The sequence below is a fragment of the Triticum aestivum genome, chromosome 6B (assembly GCF_018294505.1).
Source record: "Triticum aestivum cultivar Chinese Spring chromosome 6B, IWGSC CS RefSeq v2.1, whole genome shotgun sequence".
In the NCBI taxonomy this organism is placed as follows: domain Eukaryota; kingdom Viridiplantae; phylum Streptophyta; class Magnoliopsida; order Poales; family Poaceae; genus Triticum; species Triticum aestivum.
Window position 1 is genome coordinate 553,396,789 of NC_057810.1, and position 20,692 is coordinate 553,417,480.

The 20,692-nt window shown below is 44.2% G+C and overlaps 3 protein-coding genes across 6 annotated transcripts; 1 reads left to right on the forward strand and 2 right to left on the reverse strand.

Moving 5' to 3' along the window:
* Positions 1-654: 654 nt before the first annotated feature.
* On the reverse strand, positions 655-4,636 carry LOC123137962 (uncharacterized). 4 transcript variants are annotated; one of them, XR_006468691.1, is made up of 10 exons: positions 4,496-4,636; positions 4,309-4,414; positions 3,787-3,976; positions 3,342-3,631; positions 3,116-3,265; positions 2,905-3,038; positions 2,719-2,816; positions 2,482-2,568; positions 1,769-1,890; positions 655-1,133 (listed from the first exon to the last, which is right to left on the reverse strand). XR_006468691.1 is itself a non-coding variant. In XM_044557852.1 (10 exons), exons 2-10 carry the CDS (start codon positions 4,402-4,404, stop codon positions 1,067-1,069), a joined length of 1,239 nt encoding a protein of 412 aa, XP_044413787.1. In that variant the 5' UTR covers positions 4,405-4,414; positions 4,496-4,636; the 3' UTR covers positions 655-1,066. The 4 variants fall into 4 exon arrangements, 2 of the variants coding, with proteins under 2 accessions (XP_044413787.1, XP_044413788.1); XR_006468692.1 differs by having other exon boundaries at positions 655-1,188; XM_044557852.1 differs by having other exon boundaries at positions 2,477-2,568.
* A 10,084-nt stretch (positions 4,637-14,720) lies between these two features.
* Positions 14,721-16,598, reverse strand: LOC123137964 (pentatricopeptide repeat-containing protein At1g77360, mitochondrial). Its single transcript, XM_044557854.1, has one exon. It carries the CDS (start codon positions 16,516-16,518, stop codon positions 15,043-15,045), a length of 1,476 nt encoding a protein of 491 aa, XP_044413789.1. The 5' UTR covers positions 16,519-16,598; the 3' UTR covers positions 14,721-15,042.
* Positions 16,599-16,629: 31 nt separating this feature from the next.
* LOC123137965 (uncharacterized protein At1g26090, chloroplastic) lies at positions 16,630-19,901 on the forward strand. Its single transcript, XM_044557855.1, has 7 exons — positions 16,630-16,942; positions 17,398-17,541; positions 17,647-17,721; positions 17,797-17,984; positions 18,066-18,231; positions 18,331-18,729; positions 19,558-19,901. Exons 1-7 carry the CDS (start codon positions 16,766-16,768, stop codon positions 19,687-19,689), a joined length of 1,281 nt encoding a protein of 426 aa, XP_044413790.1. The 5' UTR covers positions 16,630-16,765; the 3' UTR covers positions 19,690-19,901.
* The last annotated feature ends 791 nt before the right edge of the window (positions 19,902-20,692 follow it).

Here is a 20,692-nt window from a genome sequence, read left to right on the forward strand (position 1 = left end):
TGTTAAAATTCAGTCTTTGTAACCATAGACAGCAGCATTTGTAAGAGAGATGGCAGAGCAAGCATTTGTGTATGTAAAGTTGTAATCATTCTGGGAATCCACAAGATATATATATATATTCAACGTCCGGGGCCTGTTTTTACTCGTAAATTCGATCTTGCATGCGTGCTAGAGGAGGCACAAGATATACTCCCTCCGTTCGTAAATATAAGTCTTTTTAGAGATTCTAACAAGCGACTACATACGGAGCAAAATGGATGAATCTACATTTTAAAATATGTCTACATACATCCGTATGTTGTAGTCTATTTGAAACCTCTAAAAAGACTTATATTTAGGAACGGAGGGAGTATTCAGCATTTGCCTGGGAGGATTTTCCTTTTTCTCAAGACAGCCGAGTTTTGCGCTCTTTAATTTGGACCGGTGACAGAGAGGTAATGCATGAAACATGCATGATTCGCTTGGCACTCACACTCTCTTATTGCACCGCTAATTTCTGCCCATCTCTAAAAAGCTACAGCAGCGCAAACCAAAGCTGTGCTCTTAAGCAAGTTCTGCTACACTTAGATTAAGAACCAACTATATATTTTCAGTTGGTCGAACGCGTACTGTGAAAGCTGTCTTGGAACAGGGAAATTCAAGAACAAAAGATCATACACAAGAAACATATATTTCCACATAATATTTGTAGGGTTGGACAGGGGCATTTTTAATCCATATACCATGATGGAAACATTCTTTCTGTTTTGTGCAGTGCAACAACGGCAAATGGTCCTATGCAACATTGACTTGTACCGGGCTTTGCCTATCTACTCTACAGATTCAATGAGAAGTACATGCTTGCAGCAGCTGCTGCAACAAGTAACACATACATCGGTACAGACAAAACTGGCTCAATATCTTCACCAAGTATAACACACAGCGACACATACTCTACCCAGTACATACACCATTGTCTACAGTTCTCAAACTATACACATATTGGTAAGCCGGCCCCTGCCATGCGGTGCTGACATCTCCTTCCTTTTGTTTTGCAGAAAAGAAGGATCTCGAGTACGAGTACCATTCAAGCCGGGTGATGCGAGAAGTAGGTGCAGAGCATCACCTCCTCTTCTTTTACTTTCACTTCTTTCCTGTTGAGGTAAGGGGGTTGTCAAATTCCTGAATTCTGCGGTTGCTTAGACCCATCTGAAAGCATGAAAAAGGAGAAGATTGCAGTCTGCGACGACCTAGCTAACAAAAAAAAACATGTGTTTTTCGAGGAAAAGGAGAGATGCAAGCACCGATATGTTAGACGTTAACCCCCTTGTTGTTCTTGTGCAAATTATGCACTAGGGCGTTAGCCATATTTCATAACTGGGCATCATTCTCCGGACCCAACTGCAGCGTCAGACTGAACTCTTAAGTGTTCGGTGCTGTTTTCTAAGTTCTGCATCCCTAAATGACTAGTAGTTCTTGCTGCCTTGTGGCACCTGATCAAATTTCTCTAGATGGGCTCGTACTGCGAAAATTCTGAAGCATGTTTGCTGCTTCGTAGTGGGTGGGTGAGGGTCTATGGCTATAGAAGCTCTTCCCATATTTTTCACGCTTGGTTAGTTTCGATTCATGAAGTCTTCGTTTGTGAAATAAGTGTCTCTGTTCTACTGAGCAAAATTGATCTACCATTCTAGCAACAAGCCTACAACATAATATCTCTTAAAACACGAAAATGGGTTCACAGAACGGAAACAAGCAAAGAAAATATAGACATATACTGCAAGAAGCATACCATGGTGGGTGGATGTGAATAATGTTTCCTTCTACAAGATCCACATTGTCACATATTTTGGGACTGAAGATAATGGTCCTCTTACTACTGCTGCCATCCATGTCACAATCTGTCAAGGGAAGCTGCAAAGAAACACAAATACACTGATAACACCACACTGGCACGAGACGCTTAGCATGTTTGGTTTGTTAGAACTTAACCCCAGAAAGGATATGTTTTGGGAGGGCATAACAACATTAAAAGATAGTTCTAAGGGTAGCACTGTATTTTTATCTTAAATGTCTGGACAGTACATGGTGGGCCATTCAAAAAGAGTGGCCAAATGCCACGTGGAAAATTATCTAACATGCATGACTTGCACAGCACATACTCCTACAATTACCATTTAATAGCAAGCATGTACTACCTCTGTACACTATAATATAAGACGTTTCTGCATTCAATTTGAACTGCAAAAACGTTTTACATTAGTGTACAGAGGAGTACTTTTTATGCGCAACAATTATTACTTTTCTTTGAAAATAGTACTCCTTCCGTTCCATATTAACTGATGCTCAAACTGATGTATCTAGCACTGAAATACGTCTCCATTTGAGTGACAGTTAATATGGGACGGAGGGAGTATAAAAACAATATGTTAATTTGCTGCAAGCAATAAGTAAACGAAAGAACGGAAGAGCTTTTGAAAGATAAAGATGAAACACAGACGTTACTCTTTTCTTTCAACAGGCAGAGGCAGACTGTTAGTTTTCCTTCCAAGGACCTTGTCAAAATTTGAACAGTAACTCCCTTTGAATCACCTGGCAATACGAATAGTCACTGCATCATCAATATATGAATACACATTGATGAAGGTTATTATGAATGTATATGTAGTACCACTACTAACTGCTTCAACTAGCAAATCTAGCATAACTATACAAGTTCACGATAGCAAAACTAAGGACTACCTAAATAATCTTGCGCTTTGTTATACTGCCTCGAGAACTCAGCATGCCTATCTTTCTCCATCTGCATAATCTGTTGCATCCTTCCGTAATAACCAGCTCTGCACGAGAAATAGAATATTTAGAATAGCATAACGTTCAGCGTTATTTCAACACGCATTTGGTAAGGAATTGTCAGGGTTACTATACCCGGTTGATCTCATGGGGAGTGCGGTACCCTCCATATCTGTTGCAATGAAAGCTTCTTGGAATAGGTCAGACATAGTTTTTCGGTTTCCCTTCACATCTTTGTTCACCATAGTCAAGTTGTTTCGAACAGTATCCTGTTGCAGGAATGAAGTATCATGACGAACAGTACAACTGAACAACTATGAATAACAGCAGTTATATTAAAACATACTTCCGCTTCATCCTCACTAGACGTTTCACCAATAGCATGCTCCGAGGGCTCTTCACTATCAAGATCCCTCTGACCTAGAAGTGCTGGTATTTTCTTCCCTGAAGTCGGAACTTTTGGCTTCCCTTCCTTAGCTTTGGTTTGTTGATGAATCTGCATTGAAATGTTCAGAGACAAGCTAGCTGTTTTCTAAGAACTCCAAACAATGAAGCAGCACAGAAATACACACCGAAAATGGTGTTCTAAGAGAAGAGACACTTCTATCCTGTAGATCTTCAAGAAGTTCAGCAACTGAAGTGTTTGCAATCTTGGTTGGATGGGCAAAATCTGACGGCAAGTCTTCAGTGTCTTCATCGATATTTTCCAACTGCTCAGCCATCAAAGTTTCTACAGTTTTAGCTGGTCGCATTCCTGACGAAACTTCTTGCTCCCCAGCATACGAGTTTTCACTCTTTACGCCTGACACGATAGAATTGAATCCACGTATTGAGAATTTGCGCTTGTTTTCACATTTGCTCCCTGCACCAGTGGCAAAAAGGAGAGCGAGTCATGTATAATATGCACCCGAAAAAATTACACAAGAAAACATTTACATGCCGAAGTCCTCCACTGCCTACAAGAAATATCAGAACCTACATAATATGTATTACAGGAGATGCAGTTGCAGTGATTACTTTTGCTTGTTCCAGCAGATAGGAGCGAGACACTACGAGCATGAGGATCTTTATGCACATGGGCTAGCTCATCAGCTTCTTCCCGAACTTCATCCCAGATGGTTGATTCATCGTGGCCCGCCATTCTGGTATCCTTCTCTCTCTTATTTGTAGTAGCACAGGCCAGCGAGAGCCTTGTTGGTTGGACATCCTGTTGATATACAATAAAAGAAAAGCCACATGTTCAACAAGCATTTCATATGCTGCTACATGCCGAGATTTTCAAGCGATGTCAGATAAATTTGCATAAAAAGGCACAATGAGCTGCAACAATGTTTATGAGATTTTCAAGCTATGTCAGATAAATTTGTACAGTTTGCGCATCTGGTAGAGTGGTTCAGGGTCCAGACACAACACTATGAAATTCGGAACAGTTTCTTTGCACATGAGCTGCAACAATGTTTATGGCATTTATTGGCCAAGGAAATAAAGAACATATGAAATACCAAAGCCAATGTAGCTCAGCATCAGGAGAGGCAGCACCTCATCAGATATCGGATCCTCAAGAGAATCAGAGACGCGGTCCGGGTGCTGGTGAGAATGAGGGGACGTGCAGTCGTACTCATCAAATCTTTCCATAGCAAATGCCCTGAATCAACAGCACACATAGGTGTTGTCAGGCAGCTAGCGAAGTCACAGCACAATTGGTGAAAAGAGTGAAATGCCCTGCCTGTCGCGGACGTGTGGCGCTGCCGGCTGGGGTGTCGGAGTGCCGGATGCCCGACGTGTCGGTCAGTCTGCAAGTTGCGCCGACGCGCCCTCCTCCCCTCGAGGACCTCCACCCGCTCGCTCGCGGCGCCGCAGCCCCCCCCCCCCCCCCCCCCCCCCCCCCCGCCCCCCGATTCAGCTGGCGGGCCGCGTGGCCGTGGCCTCGGCGACTCGAGAGGTCGCGCCCTCGCCTCGCGCTGCACGTAGCTCCTGAAGCCTTGCTCCTCAGCTCGCTGGCCGATCTGACCGCCCTGCTCGTCGGCGGAGAGACGCCGCGGCCGCGCGCTGGAGCTGCCGAGCAGCAGGCCTCCAAGGTCAGGGTTCTGCTTTTGGGCCTTGCACCTGGGAGCACATAGGCCAAATGGGCCTCTGACTCGGCCTTGTGCGAGAGGAATGGGCCCACGGTTTCTGAATTAATCGCTGCATATCTTTTTATTTTGAATTCCATCGCTGCATATCTTTGGTACACACAGGGCCGGGGAGTCCTCGAAATCACTAACAGTTTTCCTAAAGCACATCTAGATGTGTCCTAAATATTGCACATCCAAGTCCTCTGCCATTGATTTTACATGAAGATTCCTGCAAGCATTTTCATTAGCCATTTTTTTGTTCTTTCTAGTTTGATAGTTAATTAGATGTGCAATAACTAGAGCACATTTAAATATACCCTAAACAGGCCTAATCATTTTTTTGAGGGAAAATCCTTGTGGCATTTTATTCAATTTGGGAAAGTGTTACATCAAAGATTACATGAGGTAATATGAAAGAAGGCATCTCATCTAACCATTCTTCACATATTTTTTAATCATAGCATCGCCTAGCTAGGAAGTGTGCAACTCTGTTTACTTCTCTCGGACAATGAGCAAAAGAAATATTCGGGATGCCATGGGCCAGATGAAAACAATCAACAAGGGTAGCTGAGTAGGGGCTCCAAATTTCTGTCTCTCCATTACATGCATATACCAGTTCTTCACAGTCTGATTCTACTTCAACATTCCTCCACCCCCCCCCCCCCCGCATAAACCTGCCGTAGACCCAAGGGAAGAGCAATTGCTTCAGCTGATTGTGCACTAAGAGTGTTATCTATAAGCTCTGAGACCCCAACAATCGCTTCTCCATGGCAATTACGAAGAATATCAGCTGCAGCCCCACTCCCGTCCTCGAAGAAGGACGCATCCACATTCAGTTTGTACGACCCAGGAGCTGGACGTCGCCATCGAGCTTCAGAAGTTACCGCAGTTGGACGTGTCGCGTGATTTGAAGTTATAGCTTGGATAGCAAACGAGGAACTTGGTGCAGGCTTGACATTCACCCCCTTTACAACTTCACGGCGTTCCCACCAGATGTACCATGCACCAACAGCAACCGTTTCTTGGAGCCCCAGTTGTCCCAAGACAGGAGATTTTTTCACCGGATTTCTGAGTAAATCCTCCATTACCACTGAGCCTGAGCGATCAGTGCGAATAGATGCATCTATGATCTCATCCAAACCCAAGGACTTCCAAACCTGACGTGCACGATCACAAGTGAAAGCCAAATGGCGAATATCCTCTGGTCCTTGGTGACATATAGGACATGAAGGTGAGACTTTGATATGTCTACTTCGCAATACTCCCACTCCAGGTATGATTTCATGTAGTGCTCGCCAGACAAAAATCTTTATCTTGCTTGGAACTTGTAGTTTCCAAAGAGTCTCCCAAACAGGGTTGTTTGCTGATGTCTCGGCTGGGTCCTTTCTCATTCTTGGGCCGAATTGGTGCTCCCACTCGACATAGTATGCTGACCGAACCGAGAAACAATTTTTTTTGTGACATTCCATGCCACAAAATCATCCAGTAAATGGGTAGATAATGGAATCTTCAAAATCCGTTGAACATCAACACCAAAGAATATAGACCGAACCAAGGTTTCATCCCTCCATCCTGTTCCTGGATTAATAAGTTCATCAACAGTGGTCAACAAGATATTACCCCTTGGCGTGATAACCTTCCTTGTAGGACTTTGTGGGATCCAGTGATCCGTCCAAATATTTATTTTGGCACCCGTCCCCACTCGCCAGATATGCCCTCTCTTGAAGGTTTGAAGACCCGCCACAATGCTCTGCCATGTAAAAGATGAGCCCTTCTTTGGGCCTGCCATAAGCAAATTTCCACCTGGATAATACTTTGCTCTAAGAACATGTGCACACAAAGTATCAGGGTGCGTTACTAGCCGCCAACTTTGCTTAGCAAGCATAGCAAGATTGAAAGCATGTAAATCTCTGAATCCCATGCCTCCTTTATATTTTGGGAGACACATCCTCCACCATGCAAACCAGTGCATCCTCTTGTGCTCTTCTTTGTCTTCCCACCAAAAAGCAGACATTGCATCAGTAATCTCCTTGCACACTTGCTTTGGGATTTTGAACACAACCATAGCAAAAACTGGAATGGATTGTATAATTGCTTTGAGTAGGATCTCCTCCCCCCCCCCATAGATAATTTTTTCTCTTTCCATCCTTTTAGCCTGTCAATGATTCTTTCAACCAAATACTCAAAACTATCACTCTTATCTAGTCCTACCATGGAGGGTAGTCCCAAATATTTATCTGAGATGGCTTCGGTCATAATATTTAGCTCTGTACATATTTGTGCTCTCACACCCACTTCCACATTAGGGCTAAAGGAAATACTACTCTTGCCTGCACTAACCAATTGGCCTGAGCTTGCACAATATTCATCTAACACTTGTCTCAATGAGGTTGCATTAATCATATCTGTTTTCATAAGGATAAGGGAATCATCAGCAAGCAGACTTAATCATTAATTAAGGAGCACTCTTTGCAAAGGTCACTCCCACTTCCTCAGGTTGCGACAATCTGAAAGTTTTTTCTTTTTTCTAGATCCGTTTATTTAAAAAGTTTTATCTCTTAAACCATGCGTCCAAATCTCGAACCGTTTTCATCATTGTATTCCTCGTGTCGAGATCTTCAAAACTAGATCTCATGTTGATAGGTTTTGATGAACTTTTCTTTTCATGAAAAAAACAAACCGGGCACACGTTTTTTTTCCTTTCCGAAAAGAGGCACGATTGTGCCTCTCGCGGAATCAAATTAATGCTTCTACCTATCACCCTCCGGGTGAGTTTGAGAGACAATACTTGGGAGGACCTCGTCGACCTGAAGAGTCGTTTTCCTTATGCACCGGCTTGGGGTCAAGTGCTTTCTCAAGGAAGGGGGAATGTTAGCGCTTCTACTTGGAATACTCGTGCCTTCTTTCTTTTTGGCCTTAGATTATCATAAGCGAGGAATGGTGTGTGGACTAACTATTCATGCGATAGGTCATACATTACAAGAGAAATTGAAATACATTAAAAATCTATTCGTTTCAGTTCCACTTTTTTTATTTCTTGCTGGCTATTCTTCCTACATATTTTTGGCCGTCTATCACAGTTTAGCTCCTAGATCTTGAGTTAGGCGTAGCTACTTCATGGCCCTTATGAGTTGGGCCACACACGTCTGTGCTTCCACAAGAAGTAACATCTGCCTTTCGCAGAAGAAAAAACATTTTTTTCCATTTCCGAGAGGCACGGCTCTCGCGGAAGCAAACTCGTGCCTCCCGTGGAAAGGAAATTTTTTTTGCGTTTTTTCCATTTCCACGAGGCACGGCCGTGCCCTCTCACGGAAGCAAAAAAGCATTTTGTCGCACAAATTTTTTTGGAACTTTTTTTGTTCTATAGCTAAGAAAGACCGGTGAAAAATTGAAAAGCCAAAAAACAAAAAAAAATCTAAAAAGTCAAAAACGCGTGCAAAAAAATAAAAATAAAAAAATCCAAAGGGAACGCCCAAAGCGTGACATGCGGCAGCGGCTGTGGCGTGCTCTCAGCCCAACCCAAGTGACCCTTGAGGAGGCTCCCGAAGGAGCGCTCCTTCATTAGTTGCTCCCAGGTGTCCTCCTCGCCAACCCATACACACATGGGCTTTTTTCTGTTAGAATAGTTTAGGGTTAACATAAATAAGATCTTGATCTCAAGATTAGAACACCATAGATAAAGAGCGGAACCGTTATCAAGAACCTGAGATATCGGCCGTGGCCATTGGCAAAGACGCATCCTCTGCCTCCTAGATGTAGGCATGGTGAAGAGTAGCAGTAGTCCAAGAGCGCCACTAGCACGGCCCTTGTGCCATCCGTTGGTGGAGATGCATCAGCTGGTCGGAGTAGATGCTGTTAGCACTGCCCTGGAGGTGGCCAGCAGTGATAGTCAATCTTTGTCGCCTTTAGCACCTCATAGGATTGGTTGTTGGAGAGAGGACGTGGCCTACCATGTAAAATCGTTAGTTACAAACCGGAGGGGTCCTTTTCCTTTTAAAATAGGTGCTAGGGAGGCGGTATTGAGACCAAGTCATTGGTTTGATGCCCCCGATCAGGGCACGTACGTAGGATGTTTAATTCCCTTTTATCTCTCGGTTTGTTGTGGGAGGTTTAATTCCCTTTTATCTTTCGGTTTGTTATGACTAGAGACCAACATTCTTCCCTTGATCGTAAGGTTAACAAACTCCATAGTCCCACTCTTAACAGATATAATATTCAATGGTTAATGAAGTTTCATTGAACCTCGATACTCACAGTATACCATTCTATCTCTAAATGGATATCATTTTACTTTATGAGAGTTGGTTTATTTGACGATCCTAATTTCCGGGATCAAAAAGCTTTCTAAATCCATGCCGGCGACATAATCTTAAAATGGGTGATTAATCTTTAGTAAGTAGAACCGCAAATCTTTAAGAAAGGAACATCATGTGTTGATCCTGGACTCCATCTTTCACAACATGAAACATAGTGCCAATGGTTTTGGCAATACCAATTGACTCGTTGTTACTCACATAGAGGATTGCTTGTTCATAATCGCAGTAAGTGGTTTATATATGTTGTCTACCATTTTTATTTCGGGAATAAGATTCTTTCAACATACAACCTTCTCAGTAGCCTCTTAGCATGCTACAAATAGTTTGCATCGTTGATGATGCCATGGTTGTCCTTTAGGAGCTTTTCCACGATAAAGCTCCTCGTGTGAGGGTGCGGATGTAACATAATGTGGAATTCCTAATATCCACACACCTCGCCAAAATGATGTCGGACTAACACACAGTTTTGAGGTTATCAAACTCATTATAAGGGAGCATGTAATCTGTATTGCCTTGCATGGTAAAAAAAAGTTTGATAACGGCTTTCCAGTGGCCTAGTTTGGGAATAGACACATTTTGCCAAGTACTCTCTCCGGTCCTTTTTACTCTGTACATTGGATTTGCCGAAAGTCAAACTTTGCTAAGTTTGACCAAATTTATATTAGAAATTATTAACATCTATAATATCTAATAAATATAATATAAAATATATTCCAAGATGAATCTAATGATATTGGTGTTGTTATGTGAATGTCTATAATTTTTTATATAAACTTGGTCAAAGTTGGATGAGATGACTTCGGACAAACCTAATATGCAGAGTAAAAAGGACCGGAGGGAGTATCCCAAGCACAAATAAGAGGGTGCATTCATACTTAATACATGTAAGGTTCTTATGACAACTAAAGCATAAGGAATCAACATTACTTGGTTAGTTTTAAATATTTTCTTAGACGCTAAATGTCAAACTCTATGACCCTTGATTTTAGGAGTAGGTGGGGAAGAGTACTGACACATAATGTATTTTTTTCATAATTTTCCACGTATGTCATAATAATAGGACTTTTACTCTTTTTGGACCCACTTCTCGATGAATCTCCATACGACTAATGCATGAGACAACACCAAGATTCTTTATGTCATTATTGGAAGATAGAAAATTCTTGGTTTAGCCAATGAGTTTTCACCTACATATAGTAGTGAAATTACTCCCCCAGACTTAAGGTAAAATTGTCTCAATGCTTGTCTTAGTTCATCAAATTTCTGTACTAAACTAATTTGGTTGACTAAAGTGCATCCACCACACAAAATGGCTTGAAGAAAACTATTAACACCCCGATGGTATATTACATATAGTGAGTAAATGATTGGTTTATGCTTCGCTTTGTTTAGTGCATAAAATGGCGAGGACTATTTCAAAAGTCACGTACACATACTTGGTCGGTTCGCTCTTGCGCCTCTCTTTGAGCGCGTGGTCTCTGGTTCGAGTAATCTTCCTGGCTTAATAAGCCACCTTTTTTCGGTTGGTACAACCGCTGACAAAGGTGTCCCGCCAGTAACTGCGCCAACCAACTACGACCGTGAAGCCACCGACAAAGGTGTCCCGTGCGCCAGTAACTACGACCACCACCTACGACCGCGTAGCCGCTGACAGAGGTGTCCCACAAGTCAGAATATGCACCCACCATCTACGACCGTTCAGCCGTTTACAGAGGTGTCCCGCAAGTCAGAATATACGCCCACCATCTACGAGCGGCAACCGCTGACAGAGGTGTCCCACAAGTCAGTATATGTGTCCACCATTTACGAGCGGGCAGCCACTGACAGGGGTGTCCCACGAGTCAGAAACCACGTCCAGTAACGGTCAAAGACTTTGACCCGACGACAAACCCCCGTTTGGGCTCTTGCGAGGGTGGGCCACGCGATGGAGGGGATAAGTGAGGACTGGTTTAGTGCATGGGCAAAATTGAGAAGGACTAAGCGAAGAGGGGCACAGAAATAGAAATCCCAATTTTATAAATACCATTTTGGGCCATTATGCATATCTCAGTAGTGCATATCTTAATTATACAATAGAAAATATCAATGTAAAACATTAGTATTTCTCAACAAGCACACTAGCCCAACATTATTAGATGCATAGTGCGGCACCATAAACCGCACCACACGACCAGTTACGTTTTCATGAGGTGCCTCATCCCATTAGTACTGATCACATAATTAAGAAATTCCATAAGGACATCATTAATATAAATTTCATACTCAAATAAAATTTCCAAATAAAACATCTAGAAAATTTAGAGTGAAGCATAGGAAATCTCGTCACGATAAACACAAGTTTATGACATTAACATTCCATTCTTAAAACGACCATCATTAAAAATAGCATAAAAAGGTATTAACATGGCTACCACATAAAAATTTCTAAATAAAATCACCTACTACAAAAGTTAAACATGATCTTAACATATCTTCACACAATTAACTCAAATGCACCAAAAATAGAAAATTGCCTAAATAACATAATCTAGCCCATAATAACCCATGTCTTTTATTTAAGAAAAGTTTATCATGATTAACATTACTTTACATGATTTCGGGCACATGAATTTTCCAAGCAAAATTTCTTGTTGGTTCCATTCCACTCAGAAAACTCAAGCAAGAGTTACAAGAAGTTTTTCTGACTATGTTCAGTTAACAATAGTGCAAAAACATTTTGAGGATAATCATAATTTAGAAATGCATTGAATAAAATAAAAAATGCACATAACACCAATGTTGGCCCATAATACCAACGACCGCCCGTTAAAAGTTTAGCCGAGCTGAGAAGATCATCAAAGAGAAAAAAAATGTTTGGCTGTTGGCTGAAACAACTTGGGCCTAGCCCAATGGCACACTTGGCCCATTATGCCCCCGCAGCCCGCCGTGAGCTCCGCATTGATATTTACCTTTCGATCGAATAGATGGTCTGGATCAACCCGAGGCAGAACAAAACAGGCGTTGGCTCAAACCCTACCTCATTTCCACTCGTCTCCCCAAATTTTACGGCTCCGACAGGAGAGGCAATCTCGTCGGCGACTCGAGGCACACTGGCTATGGCAGTGCGGAAGCCCCATTAGTTGGAGCATGTGCCTGGTCATAAGGCTGCTCACTCCTCGGCCGAACGGCGCCAGCCATGTCGACCTCATGGTGATCACGGGAGCTAATCCGCGATTGCGATGCGCACGAGGCCATCGGCGGGGAGGCGACCACCTGTCCTGATCTTTGGTGGTCGATGACGACATGCGCGACGCGGGTGCCACACAACATTCACGTCCATAAGGGCAGCGTCGCTGGCTTTTTCTTTCCACGCGTTGTCCTGAGAGACTGCAACGTCGCCGACGTCAGGATCCCGGAGGAGAGCACCAATGCTGCATCATTAGGTGACGACCGATTCATTTCTTTTGAGGATTTCATTTTTAGGGTTTCTTGATTGGGGAATTTTGGGCAAACATTAGTGCTTTCTTCAATGTGATTTATTCAATTTGCAAAGCACATCTAATTTTGCATTAACTTGATCAACTACCACTAGAATTCTTGATCCTAATCATATATCATTAACTTCATAGAGAGCCATTAAACTTTGAACATGATCAAAAGCATTAACGCGAGGCAATTAGGCCATAACTTAAAAAAACATATTGCAAATAGGCCTAATTGGGGTTCTAGATAGAGATCAAACCAGCTCATGATACCGATGCTAGAAGAGTCTTTAGGGTTAACATAGATATTATCTTGATCTCAAGATTAGAACACCATAGGTAAAGAGCGGAAGCATTACCTGAGATGGCCATGGACAACGTGGGCAAAGACACCTCCCCCTGCCTGCTAGATGCAAGCATGGTGAAGAGCAACAACAGTCTAGGAGCACCGCTGGCTTAGCCCTCACGACATCCGTTGGTGGAGATGCAACAACTGGTCGGAATAGATGCCACCAACACTGCCTTGGAGGTGGCATGTGGTGTTAGTCGGTCTTCATCTCCTTCAGGAAGTCGTTAGTTACAAACCAGAGGTGTCCTTTTCCTTTTAAATTAGGCGCTAGGGACGCGGGATTGAGACCAAGTCGTTTGTTCGGTGCCACCGATCAGGGCACATATGTGGAGGTTTAATTCCCTTTTATCTCTTAGTTTGTTATAACTAGATACCAACATTCTCCCCCTTGATTGTAAGGTTAAGAAACATCATAAGACCACTCTTAATAGAAATCATATTCAATGACTAATGAGGTGTCATTGAACCTCAATACTCACAGTGTACCATTCTACCTCAAAATGGATATCATTTTACTTTTATGAGAGTTGGTTTATTTCACGGTCCTAATTTCCAAGATCGAAAGGCTTTCTAAACCCATGCCGGCAACATAATCTTCAAAATGGATGGTAAGCCTTAGTAAGCAGAACCGCAAATCTTTGTGAAAAGAATATCATATGTTGATCCTGGACTCTACCTTTCACAACATGAAACATAATTTCAATGGTTTATGTACGTTGTCCCGTTGGTAAGCGAAACCGCAATACCAATTGACCCGTTGTTACTCGCATAGAGGACTGCGTGTTCATAATCATAATAAGTGGTTTATGTATGTTGTCTAACATTTTTATTTTGGGAATAAGATTCTTTCAACATACAGTAGCCTCTTAACATGGCACAAATAGTTTGCATCATTGATAATGCCATGGTTGTCCTTTAGGAGCCTTTCCATGATAAAACTCCCCGGGCGGGGGTGCGGATGTAACATGACATGAAATTCCTAATATTCACACACCTCGCCAAAATAGTGTCTGACCAACCCACAATTATGAGGTTATCAAACTCATTATAAGTGAGCATGTAATCTGTATTGCCTTGCATGTACTGTAAAGCTTGATAACGGCTTTCCAGTAGCCTAGTTCCGGAATAAACACATTTTTGCCAAGCATCCGAACCAAAGATTCTGTATAAAAGGAAAACGGACTGCTTCTCAAGCAGAGTCATTTTCAGCCCTCAGAATTACATTGCTCGCACAATATTGACATCATCCCCAGTAATAAATCTTGTGATGACACATTACCGGTAGCCACTCTACTGCACATAGGTTCACCCTTACCAATTGCTCCCTCAGTTCCAAATTAACTGAAGTTCTATGTTTGTCCCAAGTCGAACTTCTTTAAGTTTGACGAAATCTATAGACAAATGTGATAACATCTACAACATGAAAAAAATATACTAGTACGGAAATATATTTATAAATAATCTAATGAATCAAACCTGGTGTTATAGACGTTGACATACTTTTTTTAGACATGGTCAAAATTACAAAAGTTTGACTTAGGACAAACCTACGATCTTCAATTAATTTCAAGTATCAACAAAACAGAAACGTAGCAGGAATACAGCGGAAAGTACCAAGTATTTGATACTCATCCCCATTGGCTTCATAAGTTGCTTCTTTTCTACCCTTACTTACCAGTAAACAGTATGCCATGTCCAGCAACATACCATGTTCCAGAAGGGGAATAGATAAATCAAACTCAAAACGAAGCACTACAATTTCAAAAGAAGAAACTCATGGCGACAGAAAGAGGTTCATTACCATGGTAGGAGACTGCACTCTTCAGTTACTAAACCATTCTGACTTGACAGGTTAAATTGCACACCTAGTTTACAGAACTGAATTGCCACATCTGCAAACACTATATGCATGACTAACAACTTCTTATAGTTCCGGCAAAGCAAGTTATCATGAAACCGTTAACTGAGAGAGTCATCTCCTATTCCCAATCCTACATAACCCAAACCATACAGTATATGATATAGAGAAGAACCTAGTGCGCCTTCCATTTTGCAAGCAAGCGGTCGTGAATGTCTCCTTTCTTGACCTTTCCTAGGCTGTGCCTCAGCTTTGCCAGCGTTGAGGAGCTCAACTTGATACCCTGATCGATCATGTCCTCTGCGTACTTGCATGCCTCAGGCAACATCTCATCCTTCAGCTTTGATACAAGCATGTTACCGCCCTCCTCCAGTGGAGGCAGGCTATTCGCCGTCATGCATTTCCACACCTTGATCCCCGTCTCCCAGTCACGAGTATCCAAGAACACGCTGAGCGCAAGTGAACAATTCGCCTCATTTGGCCAACACTCGTTCTTGACCATCTCTTTAAATATTGCCGATGCCTCCCGGAGCTTCCTCCCCTTGAGCAAGAGCTTGAGGACCACATTGTATGTGTCTGTGTCGGGAAACACTCCATAGATGGCCATGTCATCGAGGTACTTCACAGTAACCTCAGCATGCCCCAGAGTGCCCTGCAACATGATCATCGTGTTGTACATTTCCTTATCTGGGACGAGCCCCCGGCGAAGGACAAAGTCATCCCAGAGAACCACAGCACTGCGCAATTCACGTGCCTCAAGGTGTGCCGCCAGTGCAGCACGGAGAAACTTCTCGCCCGGTGAACACCTATACCGGCGCAAGACAGCCAGATACTCCATCGCATCTGAGAGCGCCGTGGAGGAGCCACTTGAAACTAGTGTTGTAAGGAAAGAGTCGTAGGCAGGCACATTGGCAGGATCAAAGTTGAGGGCGTGCACCATTTCGTCGAACACCTCGCGTGCAACGGCCGCATTGCCAGCAGCCTCACAGCCCTCCAGAAGGATGGCGTAGGAGTCGGCATCCGGCCGAGTGCCGGCCTCCGCACGGGCCACGGGGATCGCGGCGCGGGCGTCATCCAGCCGGGAGGCGCGGCAGAGCGCGGACAGGAGGGAGTTGAGCGCCGGCGTGTCGCGGTCCATGCCGTACCGGGGCATTTCCACAAACGCCTTGAGGGGGGAGCTGGTGGGACTGGCCGCCAGGGAGGAGAAGACGGAGGCGAAGGTGGCGAGGGAGAGCAGTCCCTGGGCCCGCATGGAGCCGACGGTATCCCACATGGGATCGAAGAGGCGATTCTTGCCGAGGAGGTCGATGATGAGGTTCCACGAGTAGGGGGAGTGCTGGTGGTGCAGGTGGCGGTGGCCCGCCCAGCGGAAGAAGGCGGCGGCGCCGCGCGGGTACGCGTAGGAGAAGCGGAGCACCTTCTCGACGTCGGAGGTGGTGACGCGGACGTCGGCGTCGTCGAGGGCCGCCTCCACGTCGGAGGCCGAGGAGGCCAGGATCTCGCAGAGGAGACGGATCTTGGGGGCTAGGTCGGGCGCGTCCTTGTACGTGGGGAACGCCGGGGCGGCCGGCTCGCGGGCGCGCTTGGCCTCCGGGGCGGCGTCGGCGGCGCCGGCCGCGTCGGACGGCCGCTTCTCCCGGCGGTCCGACATCTCGCCTCGACGGGTTTGGGCGCCGCCGCGACGGGGACTCTCGGGGGTGGGGGGTGGGGTGGGGGTGGATGGGTCGGAGACGTGGCCAAGGTGGGTTTTTTCGTGCGTTCTTGAACCGTTAACCCTATCCTGAGCTTATACAAACTCCTTTTTTTTTCCTGAGACGGCTAGCTAAGCTTGAACGAGGGAGACCAAGGCCGAGCAGACACCGGCGGGATCCCAACTGAATCGTGAGGGGAGGCGGCGGATGGCGCCCTCGTTGCTCGTCTCGGCGAGCCAAATCCTCGCCGTTGCCGGCCGGGGAGGCCGTAGGCGGCGTCTGGTCATCGCCAACTCCGGCGGTGCCGGCACTCCCCCGAAGCTGGTGACTTTCCTCGGCAAGGGAGGCTCCGGCAAGACCACGGCGGCCGCCATCGCTGCTCAGGTAAAAACTACCTTCCTCCAGTGCTTGTCTTTGTTGTCTTGTTGATAGAAAACTGCAGGACTATTTGTTGCTAAATAAAAGCCAAGTTTGGACTGCAATGTATACTACGAGTAGATACTAATTAGAGTAGAAGATGGGAATCATTTAGCAGCTTGGCTGCTCCAAGCATTGAGCTGGGTAAACTGTAGCATGTGATAGGGTAAATCTACAAGATGGGTCGTTTGGCGAATGGTGTAACAATTGGGTTATACTACTGAACATCATCTTTACACTTCGCACAATGTTGATTCATGCCTTGAACTGCATTTAATTGGGTAGTTTACATCCGCGTATTTGAAAAATGCAGCTACAAAAAATCACTTTTGAGCTGAGAAAAATGCCACTCTAAAGTATGATAAGTCGTTAAAACGCCATTGCAAGCATTTTCAGGCACTTTGTTTTTCTCCATGTTGCAGTATTATGCAAGTGAAGGCCTGAAGACATGCCTGGTTATACAGTCGCAAGACCCGACAGCAGAGCAATTGATGGGCTGTAAGATTGGGAACTCGCTCACTGAATGTGCTGCTAATCTTTCGACCATAAAGCTCGAGACCAGTAAAGTAAAATACCTTTGTGAAGTGATCTCCTTTTGATGTTTCATATTGAACTTTTATGACATCGGAAAATGCCTTGGTGCTGAAGAATGTTTTCTGATTAAATCACAGATGCTACTTGAGCCCCTTGACCGGTTGAAGAAAGTAGATGCCCAGAGCAATCTCACTCAAGGAGTTCTTGAGGGGGTAGGTGATTAATTTGCTCTAATATGGGAGATGTGGATAAAGCAGTCATCTGGGTTGCTCTTTTTCATAGGATAGATTGTAGGAGAGGAGCTTGGAGTCTTACCTGGAATGGATTCGATCTGCTCAGTCTTGTCTCTTCAGAAGCTGCTCAACTTCTTTTCAGTTGGAACGAATAGTCCACAGGGGGAATTTGATGTCGTAGTGTATGACTGCAATAATACAGAGGAATTTCTGCGGCTGACTGGTGCTACTGAGAGGGCAAGGTATAGGCTATCATTGTTTGTCTGTAGCCTTGCATTCACTCAGGACCCTGCATTTTAATGCTGCTGCTACACAAAAGACAGATCTTATTTGAAGTATGTGAGGGAACTAGCAGAGAAGACTGACATAGGAAGACTGGCTTCTCCATCATTACTGAAACTGATTTATGATGCCGTGAGACCAAATGGTAGAACTGGTGAAGTAAGAATGAGTGCAGAGATATGGAATGAAATTGAACAACTTCTTGAGGTACATTATCTGTAGTTAATAAAGAAAAACTATTTTACCCAGTGCATACATGTTTAAATATTAGCTAAATATAATAGATTAAGACACTAAATTTTGTAGAAAATCTCGCTTTGGTTTACTGATCCCTCAAAACTTGCGTGCTTCCTCATCATGGACCCGAGAGGATCAATCTCTGTGTCCTCTGCGCTAAGATACTGGGGTTGCACCATCCAAGCTGGCGCGCAAATATGTGGAGCATTTGGTTATGCTGAGGACCCTTCTGAAATACACCAAGGAGTTGCTGAGAAGTTTTTGCCATTGTCTTTCTCGTCTCTGCCATTTCTGCCAACTGATTCTTCTGCAGATTGGGGCAGAGCGTTAAATTCATTGAATCAAAATACAAAGGGGCTGTTGAGGAATACAAGCAAGGTTTATCCTTCAGTTAGTTTTGATTCTGCACAGAAGTCGGTGACCCTTTTCATGCCAGGATTTGACAAGTCTGAGATCAAACTATATCAGGTACAGCTACTGACCTCACTTTTGTTGGCTCCACTGTATACACAGTCAAGACTAACAAGACCTATATCTCTAGTTAAGTTCACTTCTTTAGTTGTTTAGAGATAATGCTGAATTGATTTCGACTTTGAAGCTATCTCTAGTTAATTTCACTTTTAGTTAGCGCTTAGCGTCCAAGTGATAAAAATATTAACCAGAAAGGTAAAATCCCACCATCAACTTGAAAATTATCACTTGGGTGGTGAACTACCTGATAATATTCAGATTAATGCACAGTTTCCCTAGCACGTGACATCAAAGGAGTTTTCACTAAAACAATGGAAGGGCCTATCATTCTTTTCTAGATTGTTCTCAGTATGAAATCAAGCTTTAAGCAGTTTTAGTTTGTTTGGTACATGCCACTTGCAACCAAGCCAACTGTTTCTCACCAGTTCCGCAAATCGATTGTGCTGATATTAAAACCAAAGTACGTTTTCCTGTGTGTGCTGATTCCCATAATTGTCTGTCCTCTTCTCCATACAAACTGTGAGATGATTTCAAATGAATTTGGCATCCTTGATTGCAGCACAAAAGAAGCTTCTAAACAATATGATACCAAAAAACTAGGTTTTCATGTACACTAGTTTAGGTCAAAACCATGTAGCTACTTGTGATCTCACGGTTAGTGGCCTGCATGTCATCTGAGAATTTTGCCAGATAGTGGCGAAGAACCATTCCACATTTTTGCAATAGTACATGATCACCAAGTTAAATTTGTACTGTCTTCACCATCAAAAAAAAAAATGTCGTTGCTGATAATATACCGACTTGTTCCTTTATCTGAAAATGCAGTATAGAGGCGGTTCGGAGCTATTGATCGAAGCCGGCGACCAGAGGCGCGTGATCAAGCTGCCCCCGGCGATGCAGGGGAAGGTTGGGGGCGCCAAGTTCGTCGACAGGAATCTCGTCGTTACCATCCGGTAGGCGGCAGCAGGGCCTTGGGTGATCCGGGGACTTGGAGGACAGGCTCGACAAACCAAACCGGTGGATAATCACACAGCACTGTAATGTAAACCCGATCTAGACCGGTTCTCGGTGATCTCGGTCAACATCGTTTTTCCATTTTGCTGTAAACATAGTGAGATTTCTCACGACGGCATTATAGAAGTGGAAGAAAAAGGTCGGTCCACATGAAATGCCTGAGAAAATGGCTTTTGATATGGGCTATCGGGGATGGCTTATGATTATTGGGCGGGCGGAAGGCGTGAGTGTTGGGTGGCTGCTGATTTAACGCTGTTCTTGAGTAGCTTTCTGTCTCCCGCTCTTGCTGCTGACGTCTCGTCTGCAGGCTGCAGCAGCCATGGAGCAAAACCTGTTCATGCCGTCGTGCAGGCGTGACACTGGGGCGATCTGGCGGTGACGCGAAGAGAGATCGCATCCCATCTTCATGGCGATGCCGCCATCGATCCTTTCCTTCTCCCGGAGATCAATTGGGACCGCCAACGCGTCAGGTGATTGAAAAAAAAAGGTTTCAGTTAATTCCACTAGGACAACACGCAAAAGTGGCCTATCTTTTAGGCACTCGAGGGTGGGTGCGTCGGCAAGGATAATTCTTCTGGAGTTGTTGTTTTTCGGAGATGAACGTTGGTCGAGACGCGGCTTCCGTTGTTGATAAGTTTAGAACATACTCCTATGTGTTGTGGTTGTATTGTGTGTTTGAGCTTGAGTAGGATTTGCGCCTCACAGGGTTGTCATTTTTTTTATCAAAGAAGGGCTCGCCCCTTCCGATTTTCATTACTGAAAACCAACCTTACAGAATTCAGAAGACAGACAGTACCTAACATGTCCTCCTCACAGGGTTGTCGTGGGAGCTTGTCTGTTTTTCTTGTTCCTCTACCTTCTATGAAGCTAAGGCACACAGTCTGCGTGGTCTCGGAAAAAACTAGCGGCCTCTCTTCTCACAGTAGTGACACTGTTCATCTTCTTT

What these genes read in the sequence shown, in the direction of transcription:
- LOC123137962 (XM_044557852.1), bottom strand. Translation starts at nt 4,404, where the DNA reads ATGGAAAGATTTGATGAGTACGACTGCACGTCCCCTCATTCTCACCAG. An exon ending in ATCTGCTGGAACAAGCAAAA is followed by an intron (nt 3,632 to 3,786) that starts GTAATCACTGCA and finishes CCACTGGTGCAG; the next exon opens with GGAGCAAATGTGAAAACAAG. An exon ending in ATTCACATCCACCCACCATG is followed by an intron (nt 1,134 to 1,768) that starts GTATGCTTCTTG and finishes TTACCTCAACAG; the next exon opens with GAAAGAAGTGAAAGTAAAAG.
- LOC123137964 (XM_044557854.1), bottom strand. Translation starts at nt 16,518, where the DNA reads ATGTCGGACCGCCGGGAGAAGCGGCCGTCCGACGCGGCCGGCGCCGCC.
- LOC123137965 (XM_044557855.1), top strand. Translation starts at nt 16,766, where the DNA reads ATGGCGCCCTCGTTGCTCGTCTCGGCGAGCCAAATCCTCGCCGTTGCC. An exon ending in CGGCCGCCATCGCTGCTCAG is followed by an intron (nt 16,943 to 17,397) that starts GTAAAAACTACC and finishes TCCATGTTGCAG; the next exon opens with TATTATGCAAGTGAAGGCCT. An exon ending in AAATTGAACAACTTCTTGAG is followed by an intron (nt 18,232 to 18,330) that starts GTACATTATCTG and finishes TAAATTTTGTAG; the next exon opens with AAAATCTCGCTTTGGTTTAC.